Below are 21,395 nucleotides of genomic sequence, written 5' to 3'. Positions count from 1 at the left end.
TGTTCCTCTGTCCGCTTTTCTGTCATGAGATCAGCAGCTGTCAGCAGTTCTGTCTGCTACAGCAGTACGAAATCAGCTGTTTTGGGTCAGTTTGGTGGTCACACCGAGGGGAGAATGATATTGTAGACCAACCAGACCCCAACAAACCTGACAACCAGCTAAATCCCTCACACCCAAAGAGTGGCTCACCCCAACTGGGAATTTAGAGGCCCACATTAGAGCACGGCCTTCCCCAGCACAGACACCCGGCAGTGAGACCTTCTCAGTCCTCCCAGGAAGCACGACAGCAAAACGTCACCCATTCCTGCCTCCACCTCCTGCTCCCTGAGCATGCTCATCTTCACTTCCAGCGGCAACTTGAAATACATGAGAAGAGTCAAACAGAGTCTTAAGAGGACTGCACAGAGGTTTCTTGACCCGGTTCTCTAATCAACAACCCCAGCCCATGCTCATCACAAAAACCAAATGAAGAAAAGGGCAGCAGCATCTGCTTAGAAATATGATTGAAGGTAGCTCAGTCCTGCTTCCAAGGTGAACAGGGCTTCAGTTTAAACCTAGACTCTCAGGAGGTTCAGGAAGGCTGAAACCAAGACCAAAGACAGCAGGAGTGCCTCTTTCACCTCCGGAAAGGAATTAGCATATTCATATTTTCCACTTGAAAGTTGACTAATTTACACATTTACTAACAAAGTGGCGCTTTCTGAGGGGTTTTCTACATCTTTACTATCTGTTGCCAGCTAAAATATTTGGGGACAAAGACTACTGTGTAGAGAGCACCACTGGAACTGAAGGGAGCTTTCTGTTTTCCTGTTTATGACGGCTACATAAATGAAAATGGAGCAGATGAGGGTACTGTCACCGGGAGAACCAGCTGTTCTGCATGCGACATTTCTTCATGTACGAAACCCTAAAAATACTGTGGAGTACATACGGACGAGATGGGGAAACAAATAACCGAGCAGTGGCTCAGTAATGCTTGCCAAATTGTCTTCAGTCATTGAGGCTCCATGTTTTCCCATTGAAATCAGTTGCATCATCATTTATTTCAAAAACAAATCTGAATTTCAATCTTCCTGTAACATTTGCATTTGGACGTCTTCACCATCGATAGGATGCATGGTGCTTTGCAGAGGAAATTAAGCACATCCCCTACGTGCTGAAATATCTTTCCGGATCTTCAGCAAAACCATGAACTTTTCAAACTCACTGATTTATGTGTGCTTCTATTTTCCTTCCCCTTCAGATTTTTAAGACCAATTTTACACTGACAGGTTTGAGCAGGACAGCCGGACAGATGAGATCAAACTCAAACATCCCATTTGAGTCTCAGCTCAGAGACTGCTGCTGTTTGCAGTTTCATCTTTGGCAGCATGAGGAAGGGCTACACTGAGAATGAAGGGATTTATTATGACTTTAGCAATTTAACATTATAATTCCAGCTATCAGGAAGAAAGTTAAAGTACATTTTGTCTTTTCTCCCTCTGCAATTCTTAAGCTATTGCAGGGGCACCAGCAGATCCTGGTTACGCTATGACAGCTAAAAATCAACTTTTTTCTTTTTCTTCTGCAAAAAACAAGCAAGAATTAATCTGAAAATACCTCCAAGCTGGATCTTTAGCTGCCCTAAACCATCACAGCTCAACTGAAGCTCTCTGGATATGTGCCCTTGCATTCTTAAATACCATCAGATACAACATGTAATCCTAGTGTTGAAAAGGGCTCAGGTCTCCATGTCTGAGAAGCTGGAAGGTAACTTAGGCCACTTCATAGATCTTTAAGAGCCCTAAGTAGCAAATGAGAGTTTGCAGTCCTGCAGCTGGGAGCCCAAGTGCTAAAACAACAACATCCCAACACAGCCATCACTGCTCACTGCTTCATGGAGAAACCACCAGCTTAAAAAGCAACCATGCAGATGTGTTTTGAAATGGGGTCTCCAAGCTCTACCACAACTCGTGCTCCATAATAGGTCCAGATAAACCTTGATGGATGAAGGGCAGAAGGTCCTGTGCATAAGAGAATGAGTTACTGGCTATTGTAGGAGAGTGCAGGGTGGACTCACAAGTAACTCCTCTGTATGCAGTGTCCAAGCCAGAGCTGGTTAAGGCAAGTCTGAAAAAAAGCCAGCCTTATGGAAAGCCAGCCTGTGGGATGCGGAAGACAGAACGTGGCCCTTACTAAAGAGCAAAAAACTCAAATCCCTTTTTCTAGCAGAAGGAATTACTGAGAGCCATAAACAAGCAATCAGCACATCCTTCAGGAACACTTTTCCTTGCAGACTGAGGCTGTCTGCCTTCATGGGTGAACACAGCTAGGAAATAACAGGAAGCTGTTCAAAGGCAGTCTCCCTGTGAGATCACAAATGGACATCCCTGAACCCGTGCACAGCCAAGGAACAAAAGAGATCTGCTCATGAATTAAAAACGTGTTTAGGAGGAGGAAAATGCAGATACTCCTCAGGCAGCCAGGAGGGGAAGCCCCTGGCAAGGCATGTTTTTTGCTTTGTGCAGCTGTCAGAGACGGGCAGTGTTCACACTGATGCAAGTCAAATGCAAGTCAGAAGTCCCCAGGGGCTGTCCTGGCATAAGGACAGGGAGTTTGGGGGCAGCTTTCCCTTCAGGACTTAATGCCTTCTCACCCCCAGGCATTAGAGCATACACACCTTTCTCCACGACTTTTCTGCTCGTTCCCCTATATTTGGCAATCTGCTTTCTTCCACCCTGACTCCCAGGCAGGGGTGAGGATGGGACTAGGGAGCTCAGAGGCACTGCCACAGGAAAACACAGCATTCTCGTGTAACAGCTTGTCAGCATGTTTCATATGTGGCTCTGCAGGCTCTCTGTTCTTACTACCAACATCTAAGATACCCCAGAAGGGACAGGAAGCTGCTCAAGCCTGGTTCATTTATGATGACAATGAAACTCAGAAGCAGGTCTAGTCCTGGGAGGATGATGCTGCAGGGAAAGCTGGTTCATTCATTCCAAGGAAAGAAAGGTCTCTGACGGCTGCACAGGCACACGCTTTGCTTGAGAGGGGTCCTGTGAGAAAAGCTCTGGAGTAAACTCCTTGCTCACGTTGTGGTACAACATGAAAGGTCAAAGCAGTCAGAAGTCAACTGGCACGATTTCCCCCAGGGAGTTTCAAATACCTCTGGTGGCACTTTTGCCCAGGAGACAGCTCATTCAGAAACCTTTCATGAACGTTTATTAAAAATAGAACACTAAGAGATTAATTCTGATCTGTGATTAAACTTAATATCTAACAGGGCTTGTATAAAAGCTGGCATTTGTTCCTTAGGTCTCTCGTATGAGACAGCCAAGAGTTTTACCACAGATGAGTGGTAAAATTTATCACACTGCCTTAAACATGTGGGTTTAATTAACCCACTGCAGGTTCATTGACTTCTTGTTGATTGCTTCACAGAATCATTAAGTCACAAATATGTATATGTCAAGTAACAATATTTCAGAAATTTTATGGCATAGATATTTTAGCTCTTTCTTAAACAGTAAAAGGAATCTGCATATGGCCCAAGAACTACTGCTTCCAAATAAGACAACCAGACTGTCCTAACCAAGAAATGCATGCTGGAGAGATGCATAATGAAACCGCCCCTTCACCGCCCCTTTGCAGCCTTTGGGTTTCCATTCCCTTTCAACTATGCAGGCTGAGATGGGGGGAAATTAAGAGACCCCACTCCCTGGAAAAGCTAGGTACTGACAGAGGCAGTGAAATGGGATCTCCTCTGGGGAGTCACTGGGGGCAGACACACCAGCTGGTGCTGGAGGTGGGAGCACAGGGAAAGACAGGGAGGAAGGTATGAGCCTAGCACCAGGTAAAGTCGTACCAAGGAGATGTCAAACCTGGCACTGAGCACCTGGGACTGTTTGTATCATCACTGCCTTTCTCAGTGCAGGAGCGGTGGCAGGATGCAATAACCTGTTGGGTCCCTGCCTGCTGCAGCCTACAGGTCCTTGGCAGCATGCTGCCCCTGACTGCCTGCTTAGCACTGCTCTGTCAGCGCACCAGATGCAAGGAGTGATGTCTCCTCGAGTGGTATTTGATCTCTGCAGAATGAAGTCCCTCGTTTACAAGGCTTCTGAGATGGCTGCACACATCGACTCATTCTTCTTACACAGATGTGAATAAGAAAGGAGAAGTAAAATCATGAAGTATGATGCTAAACCTCAGACTGCAACCAGCTTGTGTGTGTATGCATATAATGAGTGGAGATGGAAAATTTACAGCCAGTTTCTTTCTTCTTTGCCCTTCTATGAGCAAAGAAATTTTGAAACTCAGAAAGAAAAGGTGCATTTGTGACACGCACACAGTGCCAACACAGAGCTATACTGAGAAACAGCCTGAAGTTCAGTAATTGCGAATGTGGAATAAGTCCTGCAGTTTTGCCAAGTCTCCCAAAGGTGGAACAGCCTGGAGTTTGACAAATAATGTGCAATCACTCTTTGTACAGAAGACAGGAGAGACCCTGAACTAATCTGCTGCTAAGGAATTATCTGCAAAACTTCAGGTGTGATCCAAACCAGCATGCTGCTAAACTCTGTATTAGACAGAAACACAACGACTCCTAATGCTACAGCATGGCACAGATTTGAAAATAAGAGGGTTTGTTTTGCGTGGCTGTTCTATTTGGAATGCTTACAAGACAGCTGTCAACCACTTTGATTAAGTTCCTTCACAAAATAGGCTTCCTGGAGTGACGCCTTGAAGGACATACATATTCATGCACGTCTTTTACTCTGCATGGAGTCCTGCAGAAGTTTTGGATGTGCTTTACAAAAATATGCCGTCACTGCTCACACTAAACAACTCTCACAGCAACTCCTGTTTAACTGGGAACCCTTTGTTGTCCATTTTTAGGCTGCTCCTCTTATGCGTTCCCAGTTCTGCTCTTTCCTATCCTTCTTGTTCCCCCCCACACACACACCCTGCAGGCTGAAACATTCTCTAACATGAGAAACTAAGGGAGAAAAAAAAAAACAACTCAGTTCTGAACACAGAGAGGGATGCAGCTTAATATGGCAGTGTTCCTCTTTGGCTGAGCCAAAAACTGATGGGCAAATAAATAAATGCTCTGCAGCCAACAGTGGCTCCTATTGCCGGTAGGCAACATTTTGGATACTGAGACTCTGAAAAAGATGCCAGACATTAACTCTAAATAAGCTACACAAGCTCTACGGTGTGTAAACTTCCACATTTCTACAGTCCCAGGTCGTTCTTTAAGCACAGGAAGCAGTGTCCCACCGTTTCATGATAAGTCAGGCTTAACAACACACGTATAAACTAATCATTAAGATCTGATCTGTGCATCATTAATTTGCTGCTGCCACAAGTGGAAATCTCTTCCAATTGTGCTTTCTCTGCCTATTTTGTCCTTGTTAACTGCATCAGTGCCAGAAATGGTGTACACATACAGGGAAAAAAAGTCTTTCTGTAGGTTGCAGCTAATAGAAGTATTACTCAAATCGGAGGACCCAATTAGGTTGCATTCCAGGCAACAACAAAACTTTTCCAGTGCGGCAGCAAAAGTAATTAGCATCTCACAAAGCTGCTGCTAAATTACCGTGTCTCATTAATGACATTTCTACTTGCCCGCTAAGAATGTTTCTTCGGTGTAACACGCGGGGTTCATTTAAGGAAGCAAGTGGATCTTTGCTGAGATTAAGTCACTGTATTTATGGAGAACAGGTGTGGAAACTCCCTTGTCATTTTGAAGGTACCGACAAGAAAGGAAAAGGAAAGTGCTACAATCACTTTGACAATGGGAGGAAATGGGAGAAGGACGTGGGGGGAAAAAAAAAGTGTTACTTACAAGCCTCGGAGCCGAAGCCAGATTTTCTCTATCTGCTCTGGCTGTAGGTATTTTAGAGAGTTGCTCTCAAATTCTTCAATCTCCTTCGTGGGCGACTCCATGGCTGCAGGTTACCGCGTCGGTTATGGCTCGGCGACGATGGGCGGCTGCCCCAAGCACACGCTCCACCTTTAACGGGGCTGCCCGCCAGTGGCCAACATTTCTGGCAGCCCCTTCTCCCCCCTCCCCGGGCGCTCAGGTGTACGCGGGGGGCACGCCAGCATCATCGGGCAGACCCAGGGGATTAGCGGCTCAGCTCCGGACTAGCAAACCCGCACGGATTTTTCTTTTATTAAAAAAAAAAAATACCAACAATAAGCCAAGGATCCAACCAGTAATACTGGCTGAAGGATCTTTAGCAAGGGAGGCAAGGGGAAAGGGAAATCCCTCGCTGCCAACTGAGCCGTCTGCATGGGCAGCTGGGGAGCCTGCACCGCCACGCCGGCGGCATCCCGCTCTCCCTGCGTGCCGCTCCCCCAGCCGGCTCAGCATCTCTCCCCCAGCCCCGGCGTGGGCTTTTCTTCCCCCCTCACTTACCAGCAGCGCTGCCGACAGGCTCAGAACCTGACAGCCGAGGGGAAAGTCGTCTGTCAGCATAGCCCAGGCACAGCTCCTCGCTCTGCCGCCCTCTCCCTTGCACACACACACGAACGCGAGGGAACGGGCTGGCGCTGATTAAAAGCCCGACCGAGCCAAAAAGGAAGGGTAAATTACAGAAAGTGAGCGGCTCGCTCCTGGCAAGGAGCCGTCTGCTTCATCGCGAGGCAGCATGCACTCAGGCAGAACGCAGCGTGCAGCTTCAACTTGGGCAAAATTCACTTTAAAATACAGAAATCGGTAAAGCAGCACTGCCCGAAGCCTCACAACACACGATGGGAAGTTCGCGCAGCAGAGGGAGATGAAGCCCAACACTTGTAACAGCCTTTTCAGTGCCTTTCAACAAGAACCGCTAACGGTACATTAGGAGACAATGCTTTATTCATAATGCATGAGGCTTGCAGCAGGACCTATGGCTGAACTGGCGGCTCGCACAGGGCAGCAAACAGCCCGGTTCTACAAGGGTCCCACGGTGAACCCCACACCAAGCCCAGGCAGAGCAAGAAGCAAGACACGGGGCATTTCTCTTAACACCACTGGGGTCCATCCTCCAGGTACGGGGAAGACAAGAGGACAGAGATGTCCTTTGTCACACCGACCCCACCCACATTCCACTGAGATTCGGTGTTTTCAGCCAAAGACACTAAAGCTGAAGGGTTAAAGGAAAGGCAGGGGAAGGAGACATCATAGTGAGGGTCTGCTACAGGCTGCCTGGTTGGGAAGACCAAGTGGATGAGGCCCTCTATAAACAGGTAGAAACAGGTTCACAGCCATAAAACATGGTCCTCGTGCAGCGCACCAGAAATCAAACAGCTTCCTGGAATGTACTGACAATTTCCTCATCCCAGGAAAGTACAGGAACCCATGAGGAAAGTGCTGTGCTGGACCTTGTCCTCACCAAAGAGGAGCAACCGGTGAGTATTGTAAAGCTCAAGGGCAGCCTTGGCTGTTGTGATCATGGAATGGCAGAGTTCAAAATCCTTAGGCTATCAAAGAGGGTGTGCAGCGAGCTTGTTACTCTGCACTTCAGGAGAGCAGACTTGGAACTCTTCAGGGAACTGCTTGTCAGGGTGACACGTGGGAAAGCCCTGGAGGGAAGAGGGGCCCAAGAAAGCTGGTCGGTATTCAAGGGTATCTCCTCCAGGCCCAGAAGCAGTGCATCCTGAGAAAAAGGAAGGCAGTCAAGAACGCCAGGAGGCTCCATGGACAAACAAGTTGCTCCTGGACTTACTCAAGCTCAAAAAGAAAGTAAATAGGGAGTAAAGCAGGAACAGGTTATCTGGGAGGACTACAAAGAAGTTGTCTGAGCAGCCAGGAAGGAAACTGGAGAGCTGGTCAGGAGGGATATGGAGAAAGCTGACTTCTTTGCCTCAGTCGTCACCAGCAAGGGTTCTAGCCTCACTGCCCAAGTTGCAGAAAGCAACAGTAAGAACTTGGAGAAGGCAGATCTGTGTGCTGTAAGTTAAAATCAGGTTCGAGACCACTTAAAGAATCTGAAGGTGTACAAGCCCATAGGACCCAATGAGATCTATCTATGGGTTCTGAGGGAACTGGCACATGAAGTTGCCAAACTGTTATCCATCATGTCTAGTGAAGTGGCCTTTTTTAACTGAGTTACAGTGTCAGTGGGTAAAGGAGGAGCCCACAGGAAAGCTGGAGAGGGACTTGTTATAAGGGCAGGTATCAACAGGACAAGGGGAAATGGTTTTAAACTGGAAGAGAGTAGATTTAGACCAGATATCAGAAAGAAATTCTTTACCTTGAGGGTGGTGATGCACTGGAACAGGTTGCCCAGTGATGCTGTGGATGCCCTGACCCTGGAAGCTTTCAAGGCCAGGCTGGATGGGGCTGTGAGTAACCTGCTCTAGCGGGAGGTATCCCTACCTACAGCAGGGGGTTAGAAGTAGATGCTCTTAAAGGTCCCTTCCAACCTAAACTATTCTGTGATTCTAAGCAGAGCAGTTTGCCACACCAGGAAAGTCAGGCGCCCATGAAAACAGCCGGCTGTGATTTCCCATGCCAGTTGCACAAGTGCGGAACACTGACACACAGTAATTGGTGGAAATGTGAATACATTAATTGGCCTAAGCAAGCAAGCCCCTGTTTAAAAAGCTTAGATCAGTTTTTAGAAACATCACTTGGCTACTTCAAAACCCATACAGGCAGTGTAATAACAGACAATTCCTGCCTGCTCAGAGATTAGGATAATCCCTATGAACACAAATACACACACAAGGATAAAAACAACAGATTCTATACAGATCTATACAAAATTAGAGAGGTTTCAGCTTTGGGATCTGTTACGTGCAAGAAGGTACAAAACCAGGCTCAGGCTGCTGATACTGCACAACAATTCACCAGTTTCACCCTTCTGTGTTACACATTCCAGAGTGAAATTGAAAACTAGAAGCCTTGCATCCATTCATGTAAAAAGCAGTTTTTCAGTAAGGAAAAAAAAAACCAACTTTTCAGTAAAACCATAAATGTAAAAACTTTCCTTCCAAAGTAGAAAAAATGCCAAAGTTCATTTTAATTCTACTGAGATCAGACAAGTTCCACACAAAGAAGATTAGACATGACATACACACGAGGCCATAAGAAGTACTACCACATTGAAAGACAGAACAGCCTGTACTAACTTAAACTTTACAGTTTTGATTCTTCAAGTTTTGCCAATTTTGGAGCACTTTTGATCTTGTCAGTAAGATGACCCAGGCTTCTGACTCGTCATCAAGACCCAGAAGCTCTGCCACATTCTCCATAGGTGACAGATAATCATTTCTCTACTCCTAATCATAGCATCTCATCTGAGAAACAGCACAGCACTACCACCTGCTTGTGGGAAGGACAGTAAGGAGTTTAATGAAAAGGTCACTGTAAGAGGAAAGCAATGCCATCATTCACTATTTCTTCATCACTTTGCCAAAGAGCATACAGTTGATATTAGACCTGTCGTGGGCCTGATTCTCCATATGCAAGCCATCCCATTTCAGAAAAACCACTGCAGCTTTTAGTGCTTCTGTAAACACACAGATGCTGAGACTTCCATTTTGACTTAGGAGGCACAGCTCTCCCACCCTTAGCTCCCAAGTGTTTCAGATATCTTAAAATAAACCCCACATGAAAACCAAAAGAAACTGTTCAACCTCACAGATGTGCACGGGGCTCACCACAGTTATATTAAATAGCCAGCAGAATGAAACTCTCCTTTTATACTTCATCCTTCCCCATAGACCTGTTTAAATTCTATTGCTGGATGCATACAACAGTATTTTCTCCATTCTGCTTTAGTCAGGAGCATTTTCCGAGATGTTTCATTTACTGCCAGGAATCATCATGGCAATAAATCAATAATTCATGGCACGCCACAATTCATACACCTTTTAAATAACTTCTCCCTTTAAACTGTTAAGTGTATCAGCTACAGCTTAAGATATGCCAGTAGCAATCTGATGGCAGTGTACCCTGTGTGTCCACAGCTTACCCGGATGCTATGCCTTTAAAATACCAAGCTGTGCCAAAAGAATGGATGCATAAATGACAGAAGAGAAAAATCATAGACTCATAGAATTATTTCGGTTGGAAGGGACCTTAAAGACTATTCAGCTGCCACCCACTACATTAGGCTGCTCAGGGCCCCTTCCAACCTGGCCTTGAACACCTCCAGGGATAGTACTTATTTTTTAAGTTATGAAAGAAAGCAAAAGCTTTTATTTTCAGCTGATATCTGAAAGCAAATAGGGACAGATGAGAGTAAGGATTAAGGAAAAGTTACTACAGGTTGCAGAAACACCAGAAAAATGATGAACCAATGCCATAGTTATGAAGGCAGACATACAGCGGAGAGATGTTGGGCAGATAGAAAAGAGCAGAGGAGAAAAAGTAAAGAAAGATGAGGTTCTGTGCATGGATGCCACTAGAGAAGTAAGCAAATATTGGTGCTGTTAAGGTGATACAGGAGAACACAGATACAGGAGAACATGCCATCCCTGATGAGTGCATGACATTTTATATCATTGAATTTTGACCTCCAGGAGCCTCTGAGCTCAGAGGCTACTCATAGAATCCTAGAATGGCCTGGATTGAAAAGGACCCACAGAGATCATCTGGTTCCAACCCCCTGCTGTGTGCAGGGTCACCAACCAGCAGCCCAGGCTGCCCAGAGCCACATCCAGCCTGGCCTTGAATGCCTGCAGGGATGGGGCATCCACAGCCTCCTTGGGCAACCTGTGCCAGTGCCTCACCACCCTCTGGGTGAAAAACTTCCTCCTCATATCCAACCTAAACCTCTCCTGTCTCAGTTGACAACCATTCCCCTTGTCCTATCACCATCCACCCTCACAAACAGCCGTTCCCCCTCCTGTTTATCTGCTCCCTTCAAGTACTGGAAGGCCACAATGAGGTCTCCCTGCAGCCCTCTCTTTTCCAAGCTAAACAAGCCCAGTTCCCTCAACCTTTCCTCATAGGAGAGGTGCTTTCTGATAGCTAATTATAAAAATAAATAAAAGCAGGAAGTTGAGATGGGTGCTAGATCAGGAGAATGTAGAGAAAAAAATGGCATTGCAACTCAGTTGCTGAGGAAATGAAGGGCTGGACTGATATGATGTCACAGCAATGATATTTATAGGAGTTACGGACAGAGATAGGGCTTCCAGGGTTTGTAGGAAACGAGGCAATATGTAAAACTCAAAATGGGAGGAAAGCACACTGGCAAGAGAAACTTCAGTGTCATACCCCATGGAAGCAAGTGGAAAGCTTGAAGGCAGCCACAGAGGAATTGGGAATGCGCCTGACGATGTTATCCCCTATGATAACATAAGTCCCAGAGATTGCTCAGAGACAGCGAGGAATTCCCTGCAGCTGAGCAGCAAAGGACACTGCCTGCTGTCTGCATCACAGATAACTGGCACCTCACACCACCCCTGTACCTCAGGGAAGTCCCCTAGGCTGCAAGACAATGTGTGGCCATGCAGAATCAGATCCTGGTCCAGTGGCCTCTGAAGTTACAGGGAATAAAAGCATAAACTATTCCTCAGATAGCCCTCAATCCCTTGAAGTTTTATGAGGGACAATCCAGTCTGTTTGCTCCAGGAATCTCTTCTGAATGACACAAAGAACCACTAGCTGGCTGCTGCTCATCTGCAAGCACTCACAGCAGTCTTCCCAAAGGAAAAGATGCCCATGTCAGCTTGGAGCATGCTGTCTGCTTGAACCCCTCCAGCAGCAACCCCAGCATACAACAGTGTTCTCCATTTCCTGCACTACTCCCCATTGTGCTGATGCCTTCTATTGAAAAGCTGTTGTGTTGCCACAAAGCACAACGTCCTTCTTTCCACCCATTTGGTGTTAAGGTCTGAAGGGATTAACACAGGTCAACTATAAATGCAAGGTGTCGATAACACCATGCCTGAGCTCGAGTTCAGGATTTCCTGAGTACCCAAGTCCTCCTGCCAGTTGTCCATCAGGCAATGCAGAAGGGATTCAGGACACTGCTGTGACCTTCGTAAAGGTCTGGCCCTGGATTTCTCCCCGCTGCTCTGTGATGTGGGAAGGGGTCCATGTGAGGAAGAGTCCTCCCTACACCTACAAGCAGGTGCACTCTCCTTCACTTGCCTGCAGAAGAGCACCCAGGACAACCACCACCAGCAGCTTTTGCATGATCCCATCCTAGAGCAAGAGGTTGGCACTGCCAGTGACAGCAAAGGATGAAGGGCAACACCGAGGTTTCAGGCAGAGCAAACAAGCCCTGTGCTGGGTTCCTCCTTTATCACAGCACAGAGGTCCAGGTAAATGGAGGCTTCACCTTCTTTGCTTCTTCTCCCTCAGACTGCACTTACATTCATGCTAAAAGACTCCTGACTGAGTGCTGTACAACAAGGCTCTTAATTACAGGTTCTTTTCCCTCCTTAAGTACGTTATTCTGTAGGACTACTGATATGGGTAGATGCTGCTGAGACAGCAGAGAGGTGAGAAAAACGCAGCTCAGGAGGGTAACATTCACAATTCACTTTTCCAAAGGACAGCATCACTTCAAAAGAGACAAAATAACTGGACATACTGGAGCAGGACTGCCTTCCTCAGGGGTGATGGCATAGGTCTGTCAGACACAAAACCACAGTCTAAAGCAGAAGTTTCAGGGACAGCTTTGTCATACCACTGCATTGTAAACTGGGCTTTACCTTCACATTAAGCACCTCAGTGACACTTTTCCTTCAAGGCACCTACAGTTCTTTTACTTTATTTTTTAAACAAAGAAGAGAAGAAGTGTGAAAGTTCAGCGATCTCTTTGCAGACCTCACCAGAGCTTGATAAGGATAGCAGTAATGCCTGTAAGAGCCACTGAAACACGTGCAGAAATGCTGCCAAAACAGCAGCCTGTCTGGTGGAAACAGCCCTTCAGTGGGCACAAGCAGACTGGGGCAGTAACTCCAAAGAGCAAGATGGCTGGAGTCTTTGCAGGACTCCAGCAAAGCCCACATAAGCCACACCATGACACAGAAGTGCTGTGGGCACTGTAAGCGTGCTGAAGCATTGCCTATTGCTATTCCTCTATATTGTCTGTGTAAGCATGCATTTTCTCCCATTAGTTAATCTGATTTGACAGAATGAAAGCTTCAAGCATTATGACAACATCTATAATTAGTACTACTGCAATGTATTCATTTGTCCTTCTACACATAAACAATCCAGAATACATTTTATTTTCTTACCAGTTATGCCTCCAACCAGAATTACGGCAAAGTGTTTTCATCATTGCATGTCTGAGCCTGGATCTCTGAACTTCAGTTACAGCAAACGCTGCGGTGAGTCTGCCAGTATCATATTCCAAAATATTATGCTAACACTCTATTCAAACAGTCTGTAAAACATTGACAGCTCTGCTAATTGTGCTAATGCCAAAATAAGCTGGGTAGATTCCGCTCAGTCTTTATTCCAGCGGTAAAAAATTCTTTGCTTGCTCTGTTAAGAACAATTTGGGGTTTTTTTGCGGAAGGATTAGAGGATGCATTGCTTCACTGATTTGCATTTATCTTAGCTATTCTTTGTATTTAAATATAAAAGAACGATCAGAAAATATTCAGGTGTTGCAGATGATTTGTATTTATTCTTGGGGAAGAAAAAAGCAACCCAGTGCTCTGTGCTAAATGGACCTCAGCTTCAGGAGGATGAACTCTGAAAAATGTAACCACAGTGCTAAGTGTATGAAGAGTTAAAAAAATCACACGACTCAAAAGGGAAAAAATGAGGCAATTCATCTAATAGCATAATTAGCTTTGTCACCCTTCACTGCAAAATAGATGGTAGTGAACAGAATTACCAGTGCCTGATTCAGCTTTTGGTTGCTGGAAGCACATTAATATTCACCTAAACATGGAGTGTTTTCAATAGCAAGAAACTGTCAGCAGAGCATAGATGCCTCTGTCCTGCTTATTCAAGGATGTTACAGGGTCCTAAGTCTAATGAATCCACTCTAAGGACTCATAATTCAACCGTGTATCAGACCTGTGTGAACAAACAACACCTCTGTACCATCTGGAGATAAACTCCTATAAGTTAGGTGCCTTGGTTTCAGACTTTTCTTGCAATTCCACATTCTAGTTTCACTAAGCTAGACCAAGTACAACTCAAACTGTAGTTTGCAAGTGAAATTCAGTACGTTTTTCTTTTTAAAGTTAGATTTTAGGGCTTGTTGATAACTGGTACCTGCACAGTGGTGCAGGGTTTATGTCAGCCTAAGTGAGGGCTGGAAGACAAGGCCACAAGAGTCAAAGTTAGCCAAGCAACAGCAGTCTAAGGGCCTGCAAGTCGCCTTTAATTACAAGCAATCATCCGGCTCCCTCAGGGCTGGGGAATTATGATTTCTGCTGCATCCAGTAATTACAGATAGTTTTAGCTTCTCTATCTGGAAGGAACACAGGCACAACAAACCCAGAGAATGCTGCACTTTCCAAAAAGTTTCAAAAGCAGCAAACTAGATATTAAGACTACTGCATTGGATGCGTTTCCTGCATCCTAACAACATGTTCAGTCTTGAACTACATCAGGAATAGACACACTGTGGAGAATTTCAAGCAGGAGTTTCAGGAGAAGGCAAATCTGAACAGTCCAGGTAAGAAGATAATAAGAAGCCTGCAAAAGCAACAGTAAAATTGTCACCACCAAAGGAAGAAGAAAAAAAAAAAGCTGGTAGAAAAGGTGCTGCTCATTTAAACTTGTCTTTAGTTTAGTAAATTGAGCTGACAGGTTTGACTGAAAGCTCTGGTGACTGGCAAAAAGATTTCTGTCAGTGCTGTCGACTAATATTCCCATGAAGACATATGCACACTTCTTTAGCAGTCTGTCCTTCTTGACCTGGGGTTGCTCAGTTTGTGTAAAGGCAAATTTTCAAAAAGCTTGTAGAAACCTCCTTCAATGTGGGAGGCTTCCCAAAGAGAGAAGTTTCCATGCTGATGACATGAAGTTATTACTTAAACCATATCCTTGCAATAGCTCCATAAAAATCCATATTGCTCTCAGAGCGCTGCAACTTTGACAAAAGCACTGTCACTCCTGAAGGGCTTTGTTCAAAGTCTGCTTTTCTTTAATGACCTCCACAGCACCAGAAACTTACAACTCGTATTACCATACCTGACAACTGAGGAGGGATGTGTGAGAGAGTAGTGATGGATGCGGGAAAAGGAGTTTTATAAAACGCTTTGCAAAAAAAGAATGAAGAGAGCTTGAAAGCTTGGTTATAAAAACTCTTGGCAAAAGCAGGTGAGATATGACTAATAGTGCAAGCAATTAATTACTTAAAAGAAATACCTGATGAGAGGATTAAGCAAGAGCTGGCTTTCTAGCCTTCTTTTTCAGCAGCAAACATCCAAGGAAGTCAAAGTAGGAAATTTTTTGAGGACTTGAAGCCTCTCCACAATTTCTCAGTAGTTTCCTGCTCCAGGTTACAGCTCTCCAGATGCAAAGGGATCAAATACATCCTGAATTTGGTTCAATTTGAGCGAATTTGACTCAAAGGTGTTTTGTTTTCTTCTTAATCACTACTTACATATTTGAAAGATAGAAGTGGGAGGTTTTTCACTTGCCCCTGTCCCATACACAAAGTATGTTTCATTAGAAAGGCCGATGCTGCCCCCTGTGCTATTCAGTATACACCAAGTATGAAGGGTGAAGATAGTTATTATTGGCCACCATATATTATCCTTTCTGGAATTAAGAAGTAAATCTATTGCTGTCATGGAATATCTGTGCATACTCCATTGAATTATACGTTTAAAAGAGTGTGGAAGTACAAATCACACCTCTACTTCTGCCCCTCTGTTTATTTGTATTAAAATCCGCCGAGTTGCTGTACAGAGGGAAGATGTCCAGCTGGTTTTTTTTAGCACTGCCAGTGCTTTTTGAGGCTCGGAGCCCAAGTGCTTTCCTTCCCTTCTCACCCAGTCTCACCACGTCTGCTGCACGGAGATGGATAGCCAGCTCTGATGGCTCCACTGGCTCTTGCCAGCAGAGGGGAACAGCCAAGTCAAAGCTGTTCGACCCTCCAGCTCTGGCAGACTGCAGTCCAAGTGACAAATGTTAGCTTTGGGACCTTATAAAGATCTCTTTCCACCCAAATTCCCCCAAATTCAAATAATGTGTGGCTTATTTTATCATGTACGACATACATTGCACAGAGGTACAAGCAGAAGGTGAGCCTAGGAAAGTTCATCCAGCCACATGGAAGCAAAATTCAAAAGTATAGTGCTCTGAATCCAAGGAAGATGGTAAATTATCATCAGAGATATATCTGCCTGGTAGCAGGGATCCTCAGCAGACAGGATTTGTCAGCTGAAGTGATTCACAAAGCAGAAGCTCGTTAGCCTGATCTCAGTAGTGTGCCAGGCATTAGAACCAGTGAAGAAGAAAGTAATTAAAGAAAAGGGAAGTGGAATAAGAAGCAACATCTATTTATCACATTGGATCATGGCTGATTAACCTGGCATCAATTTTCTGTGGTCATAAGAACATAGAATCATAGAATCCTAGAATGGCCTGGGTTGAAAAGGACCACAACGATCATCCAGTTTGAACCCCCTGCTCTGTGCAGGTTTGCCCACCAGCAGGCCAGGCTGCCCAGAGCCACAATATTTGGAGCTTACAAAGACCTCAGATCCAACACTTTGGTAAAAAAAATCACACAGGAACAGCAATTGCAATGTGAGTAGTATAACCAAAAGCAAAACCAGCATGTGGGTAAGTCACCCTTCTCAAGACACTCGACTGTCCTGCCCTCCCTCCTGTTGCTGTGCAACTAAATCATCCTACAAGAACAAAAACAAGGATGGCTACTGCTTTGGCCAGAAGGTTTTGAGTGCCCATTCAGGAAGAACATGCTAATAGGTTTGATGGTTTGTATATGTTGGGAGAGGTTACACACAGATTGGTATTGCTGCTCCTTCTCGTGATCATGTTATACAGACAAGTATCCTAAAAACAGACCAAGATAAACATTATAAAGAACATGAATACCACTGCAACCCTGAACACTGCAAGTTACAGTTCACTGCGGAAACAATCAATCTTCCTTCTTAGGAAGAGATTTACAATCTTCCTCTTTCCTTTCACTTACCACCCTTCCAAGGTTGCCATCAACAATTCTGAAAAGCAGCCCAGTGACTCCAGCATCAATTCCTTGCATTGCTGGACTTTCAGTGTGAATTTCAAAGTGGGCAGCATTTTAGTTTAGTTTTAGAAAAAGAAAGAAAACACCTGTATCTACAAGGACTGTTTTTCAAACTGACTTTCCAAAGCACTACCAAAAAATCACTGAGAGTTTATAAGCAACATTTCACCCTTAATGTTTCACCATTGCCTTATGGAATTTCACTGGCAACAGCAGAAGTTATCAATAGATAAAATCAACCAAGATAAATCTGCACAGTAAGAACAAGTGATATTCATACAATCTTCATTTAAGCTAATTCCTACCATTTCCATTTAAATTAGATCCACTGATCAGATTTCTGCACTGTCTTGGTCGCACTCTAATCTATTTCTCCGTCCCCACTGCACATTACTGCACCCTTGGCTGCTAGTCATAGATTTAAGGATAAATTGAAGTACTGACAGCAACAGTGCAGGAAGACTGGTGAAACGACTGCCCTGAGGGCTCCCATGTCTGGCATTTGAGTGGTGCTTGGGAAGGACAAGAAAGAAACCATCCCTAAGGAGCAACCATCACTCATCTCCCTCTCAGAGCTTGCTGGTAGAAGTTTGATTTGGCAAAGGGGACTACCTGGGCTCCTTCATCTACAGGTGGGCACAATCTTTTTGTCCACTTTCAGTGTTTGTGCCACTCTTCACCTATGTCTACAAAGTGATGGAAAATAAGTAGAAAACTCTCAGCTGAATCCTGTGCAAACACTTTGGTCTGTTACAAATGGCCTAATGTCCTCTCTGGGCATCTCAGATTCACATCCTTGACATTAGTCCAGAATATAAAAACAGTGTACATTCACATGTTCACCAAGTTCTATCAGTGCAGCAAGAAGGGGAAAATGATACAGAGGGAAAAACTGCTGGGCTATGTTTTGAAGGTCCCTCATATACAACCATTCCACCTCTTAGATAAAATGATTTTGGAACTTTCCAAACATGGCTTGTGAAATCACTCATCTAGGTCACACCTGGGAAGTATTTTAAGTGTTTTTTACACACCACAGCATAAAATAATTACCTTGCAGTGGCATTTTAATAATAAAGAAGACTACAATTAAATCAGTATGAAATCAAGAAGCTTTTATGTTGCCGCCCTTTAGGAACAGATCTGCCTTTGCTAGAGCAGCAGGTCACCTGACTCTCCTTCACATAAGTATAACACAGCATCACAAGCCCATCAAACTCAATCCTGATGAGACCAGCATAGACTAAAGAAGTACCCACTAGCTTCATTCATGCCTTAACGCATTTCCTTCTCACCTGCTATCTCAATTTTAAAAATATATGCTCAGCAGCAGCCAGTTCAGTCTCCAGTAAATATTTAATTTGTATGTATGAAGCATCTGCCACTGTAATAACTCAGTCCAGAGCATTCCCTTAAAGGACTAATATCGCTTTTGGATTCCTATGGCTTTAAATGTTTATCCAGTCTCAAATTCTCACTTTTCTGTATGTCAGTTGTGACTACGTGCACAGAAGTTAAAATTACATATGTGCATGTATGTGAGCCCAAGTGTGAGACCAGAAAAAAGAATGTTAAGGTGACAAAGGCGAGCACTGAAAGTTGAAAAAGCAAGTCCAAAGAGTGCACAGACTGTGACATGACAACAATCTGAGAGAACTTCCAGCTATGTGACTATATCCATTTTCATACTGCACCAGGCAGACCCAGGTCTTAAATTTCCCCATGGTATTCAGTGGTATTCACATCTTTCCATATCAAATTGCTCAGCGTAGCAAACCAGAGCAGATACAGTCTAAAGAAGTACAAAGGCTGCAAATAGACCTAAATAATGATTTACTTTCATTCCATATATACAGTCAGGCACAGTATATGATATCTGTAGGGAGTTGGAAATGGCATTTCTTCTTCATGCAGCATCCCGTTTTCATTATGATTCTAGGGGGATTAGACACTTGTGTTTCCACCTGTATGGAACAGTACCATTCTCCCATATTTTGCACAACTGTCCGTTGTGTTGGTCTATTTTTTTCACTTAAATGTGAACTCTGAAGACGCTGGTGTAAACATGTTACACATGGACTGTGCCAATGTTGAGTTTTAACAAAAGGTGATATATGATGCCTTTCGGGAAGTACAGCCCTTGAATGTAAGCGTGATTTGGGGCCGTTTGTACCAATCAAGCAGTGCTTTGATTTGATTGTCAGCAATGCAAAATATTAATAAACCTCAACTTGGCAGCAACTGAGCGCAGCCTAATTTCATGCTGCATGAGATCTCAGTCCGTACATAAGTGCTGAACAAGCACTTACAGCATCCAGAACCTTAATTCACAATCTGATAGTGAATGCCCAATCTGATTGTGAATTAAGCACAACTGTATCAAAAACACATGAATGGATTGAGAGTTGCATTTAGTGTCAGTTGTTAGTCATGTCAAAGCTCTGACTTTTTAGACTGGTGGCACTGATTTGTAGATATCCAAAGGCTCCCAGATAGGACACTTTTTATCTGCATTTGGCCAGAAAGAGGAAATTCCCCCATTTCACCATCTCTGACTTCATCCCAGCAGCTACACGCTCCATTATAAGGCGTCCTGAAATTGACGTAGCCAAAGAGTCTGAGCAATTCTAACCCACACAACCTGACAAACTGTGACTCATGCTTTTAATCAGAGCTGAGGAACAGCGTTTTTGCTGCAACATTTCATCTTGCAAGTGTGCTGAGAGGAACAGAAGGAGAAGGCTTTGTCTGTTTTCACTTGAAAGTAGGGTATATCATCTAGTAGAGAATTGTGTACAAATAATTACTAGAATTGATATCCACTGCACTGATTTACTCTGAGATTGGTGCCTGAGTACACTGTACAGATAAAAAGTTATGGCTTAAAGAAAAGGAAGGGAAAGAGAGAAGGAGAGAAGAGAAAAACAAAGTACTTTGTGAAACTAAAGTAATAAAAACTACATCATGCCAAACCTGTCATCAAAAAACCTCCACATTTCTGCAGAAATACGGGAGAATGAATACTATTTATTTTATTTGCAAATATTCCAGTGATTTGGAAGCTTAAATTCCCAATATATATTCAACAGCATTTTCACATGCCAGTGGAAGATTCCAATCAAAGCCAGCATTTGTAGGACAGGGCTGGTTATTGCCTCATATGGGCCCGAGCATATAGATGGTGTTGGGTTTTTCTGGTGTATTAATGGGCTCTACAAGGCAAAGCTTGACATTCTAATAGTGAGCCCAGTTTTCCACATTGTAGTGCTCTGATTCTGATTACACAATTTGATAATGCAAAATAAATCAATAGAATTTAACTTTTTTTTTTTTGGCTGGGTCTGAACATCTTATTACACAGAGAGCTCTCAAAGCATTCAATTATTTTTACTTGTATTGGGGAGCAGTAAAGGCAGCCCCCATTTAAACATGAACTCAAAAGACCTATTGATTTTCACCTACTGAAGAATTTCAGCACGTAGCCAGGAAATCAACAGCTTGGTCAAACAGCAGCTCCAACTCCACTGCTGGGTTAATTCCTCAACCGCCACAACAGAAAACTTTGCTACAGTGTGGGGCTCAGCTGACCCATAACTAACAGCCTCAGCAGCTGGCTTGGAGAGGGGGAAATCTCTGCCTCCAAAGGAGAAGGCATGGGGACACCTCTGGCTTTTTTCCTGCTGAAGAAGAAATGAGTTAAAGACATTTCCACAGTGAGGAACCTTCAGCAAAACTATGAGCGCAGAAAAGTACCCGGCCATCACCCTTGTGATACCTTTAAAGAGGAGTATGAAGCCCTTCCAAAAAGGGCACAAACTCCCCACTGAAGAACACTGATATATGCAATACCCTGTAAGTGCCTCTTCATCTCTACGAGTAAAAATACGTTTGGAAGGTTGATTTAAACAAAAACAACTTCAGAGCTCTCAGTGATAACAACAGCTCTTGTAGGTCTATCCAGCAGTTTCTGACGTGAACGTGTCTTTTGTTCTCATTTTTGCAGTATACAAGTACAATCATAGAATTGTTTAAGTTGGAAGGGATGTTTAAAGGTCATCTAGTCCAATTCTCCTGCAATGAGCAGGGACACCTCCAGCTAGAGCAGGTTGCTCAGAGCCTTATCCAGCCTCACCTGGAATGTTTCCAGGGACAAAGCATCCTCTGAGCCAACCTTTTCCAGTGCCTCACTAACTTTATTGTAAAAAAACATTTTCCTTACATCCAGTCTATGTCTCCACCCCTTTAGCTTGAAACCATTTCCCCTTGTCTTAT

The 21,395-nt window shown here is 44.2% G+C and overlaps 1 protein-coding gene across 7 annotated transcripts in view; it reads right to left on the bottom strand.

The window, feature by feature from the left end:
- Positions 1-21,395, bottom strand: part of LOC125695811 (dual specificity Calcium/calmodulin-dependent 3',5'-cyclic nucleotide phosphodiesterase 1C-like) — a 305,234-nt gene that overhangs the window by 172,265 nt on the left and 111,574 nt on the right. Inside the window, exons 1-2 of one of the 7 annotated variants that reach the window (XM_048950768.1) lie at positions 6,404-6,667; positions 5,828-6,152 (exon numbers count right to left, since the gene is read on the bottom strand). The exons of 4 other annotated variants lie outside the window; for them this stretch is intronic. In XM_048950768.1, coding sequence (XP_048806725.1) covers positions 5,828-5,928 — 101 coding nt within the window. In that variant the 5' untranslated portion in view covers positions 5,929-6,152; positions 6,404-6,667. Of the gene's footprint in view, positions 1-5,827; positions 6,153-6,403; positions 6,668-21,395 lie in introns of those variants that run through there. 2 more of the 7 variants (XM_048950769.1, XM_048950770.1) reach the window with 2 other exon arrangements.

This window comes from Lagopus muta, chromosome 7, assembly GCF_023343835.1.
Source record: "Lagopus muta isolate bLagMut1 chromosome 7, bLagMut1 primary, whole genome shotgun sequence".
In the NCBI taxonomy this organism is placed as follows: Eukaryota; Metazoa; Chordata; class Aves; order Galliformes; family Phasianidae; genus Lagopus; species Lagopus muta.
Note: the sequence above shows the minus strand (reverse complement) of the source record. Positions and strands in the feature narration are given on the sequence as shown.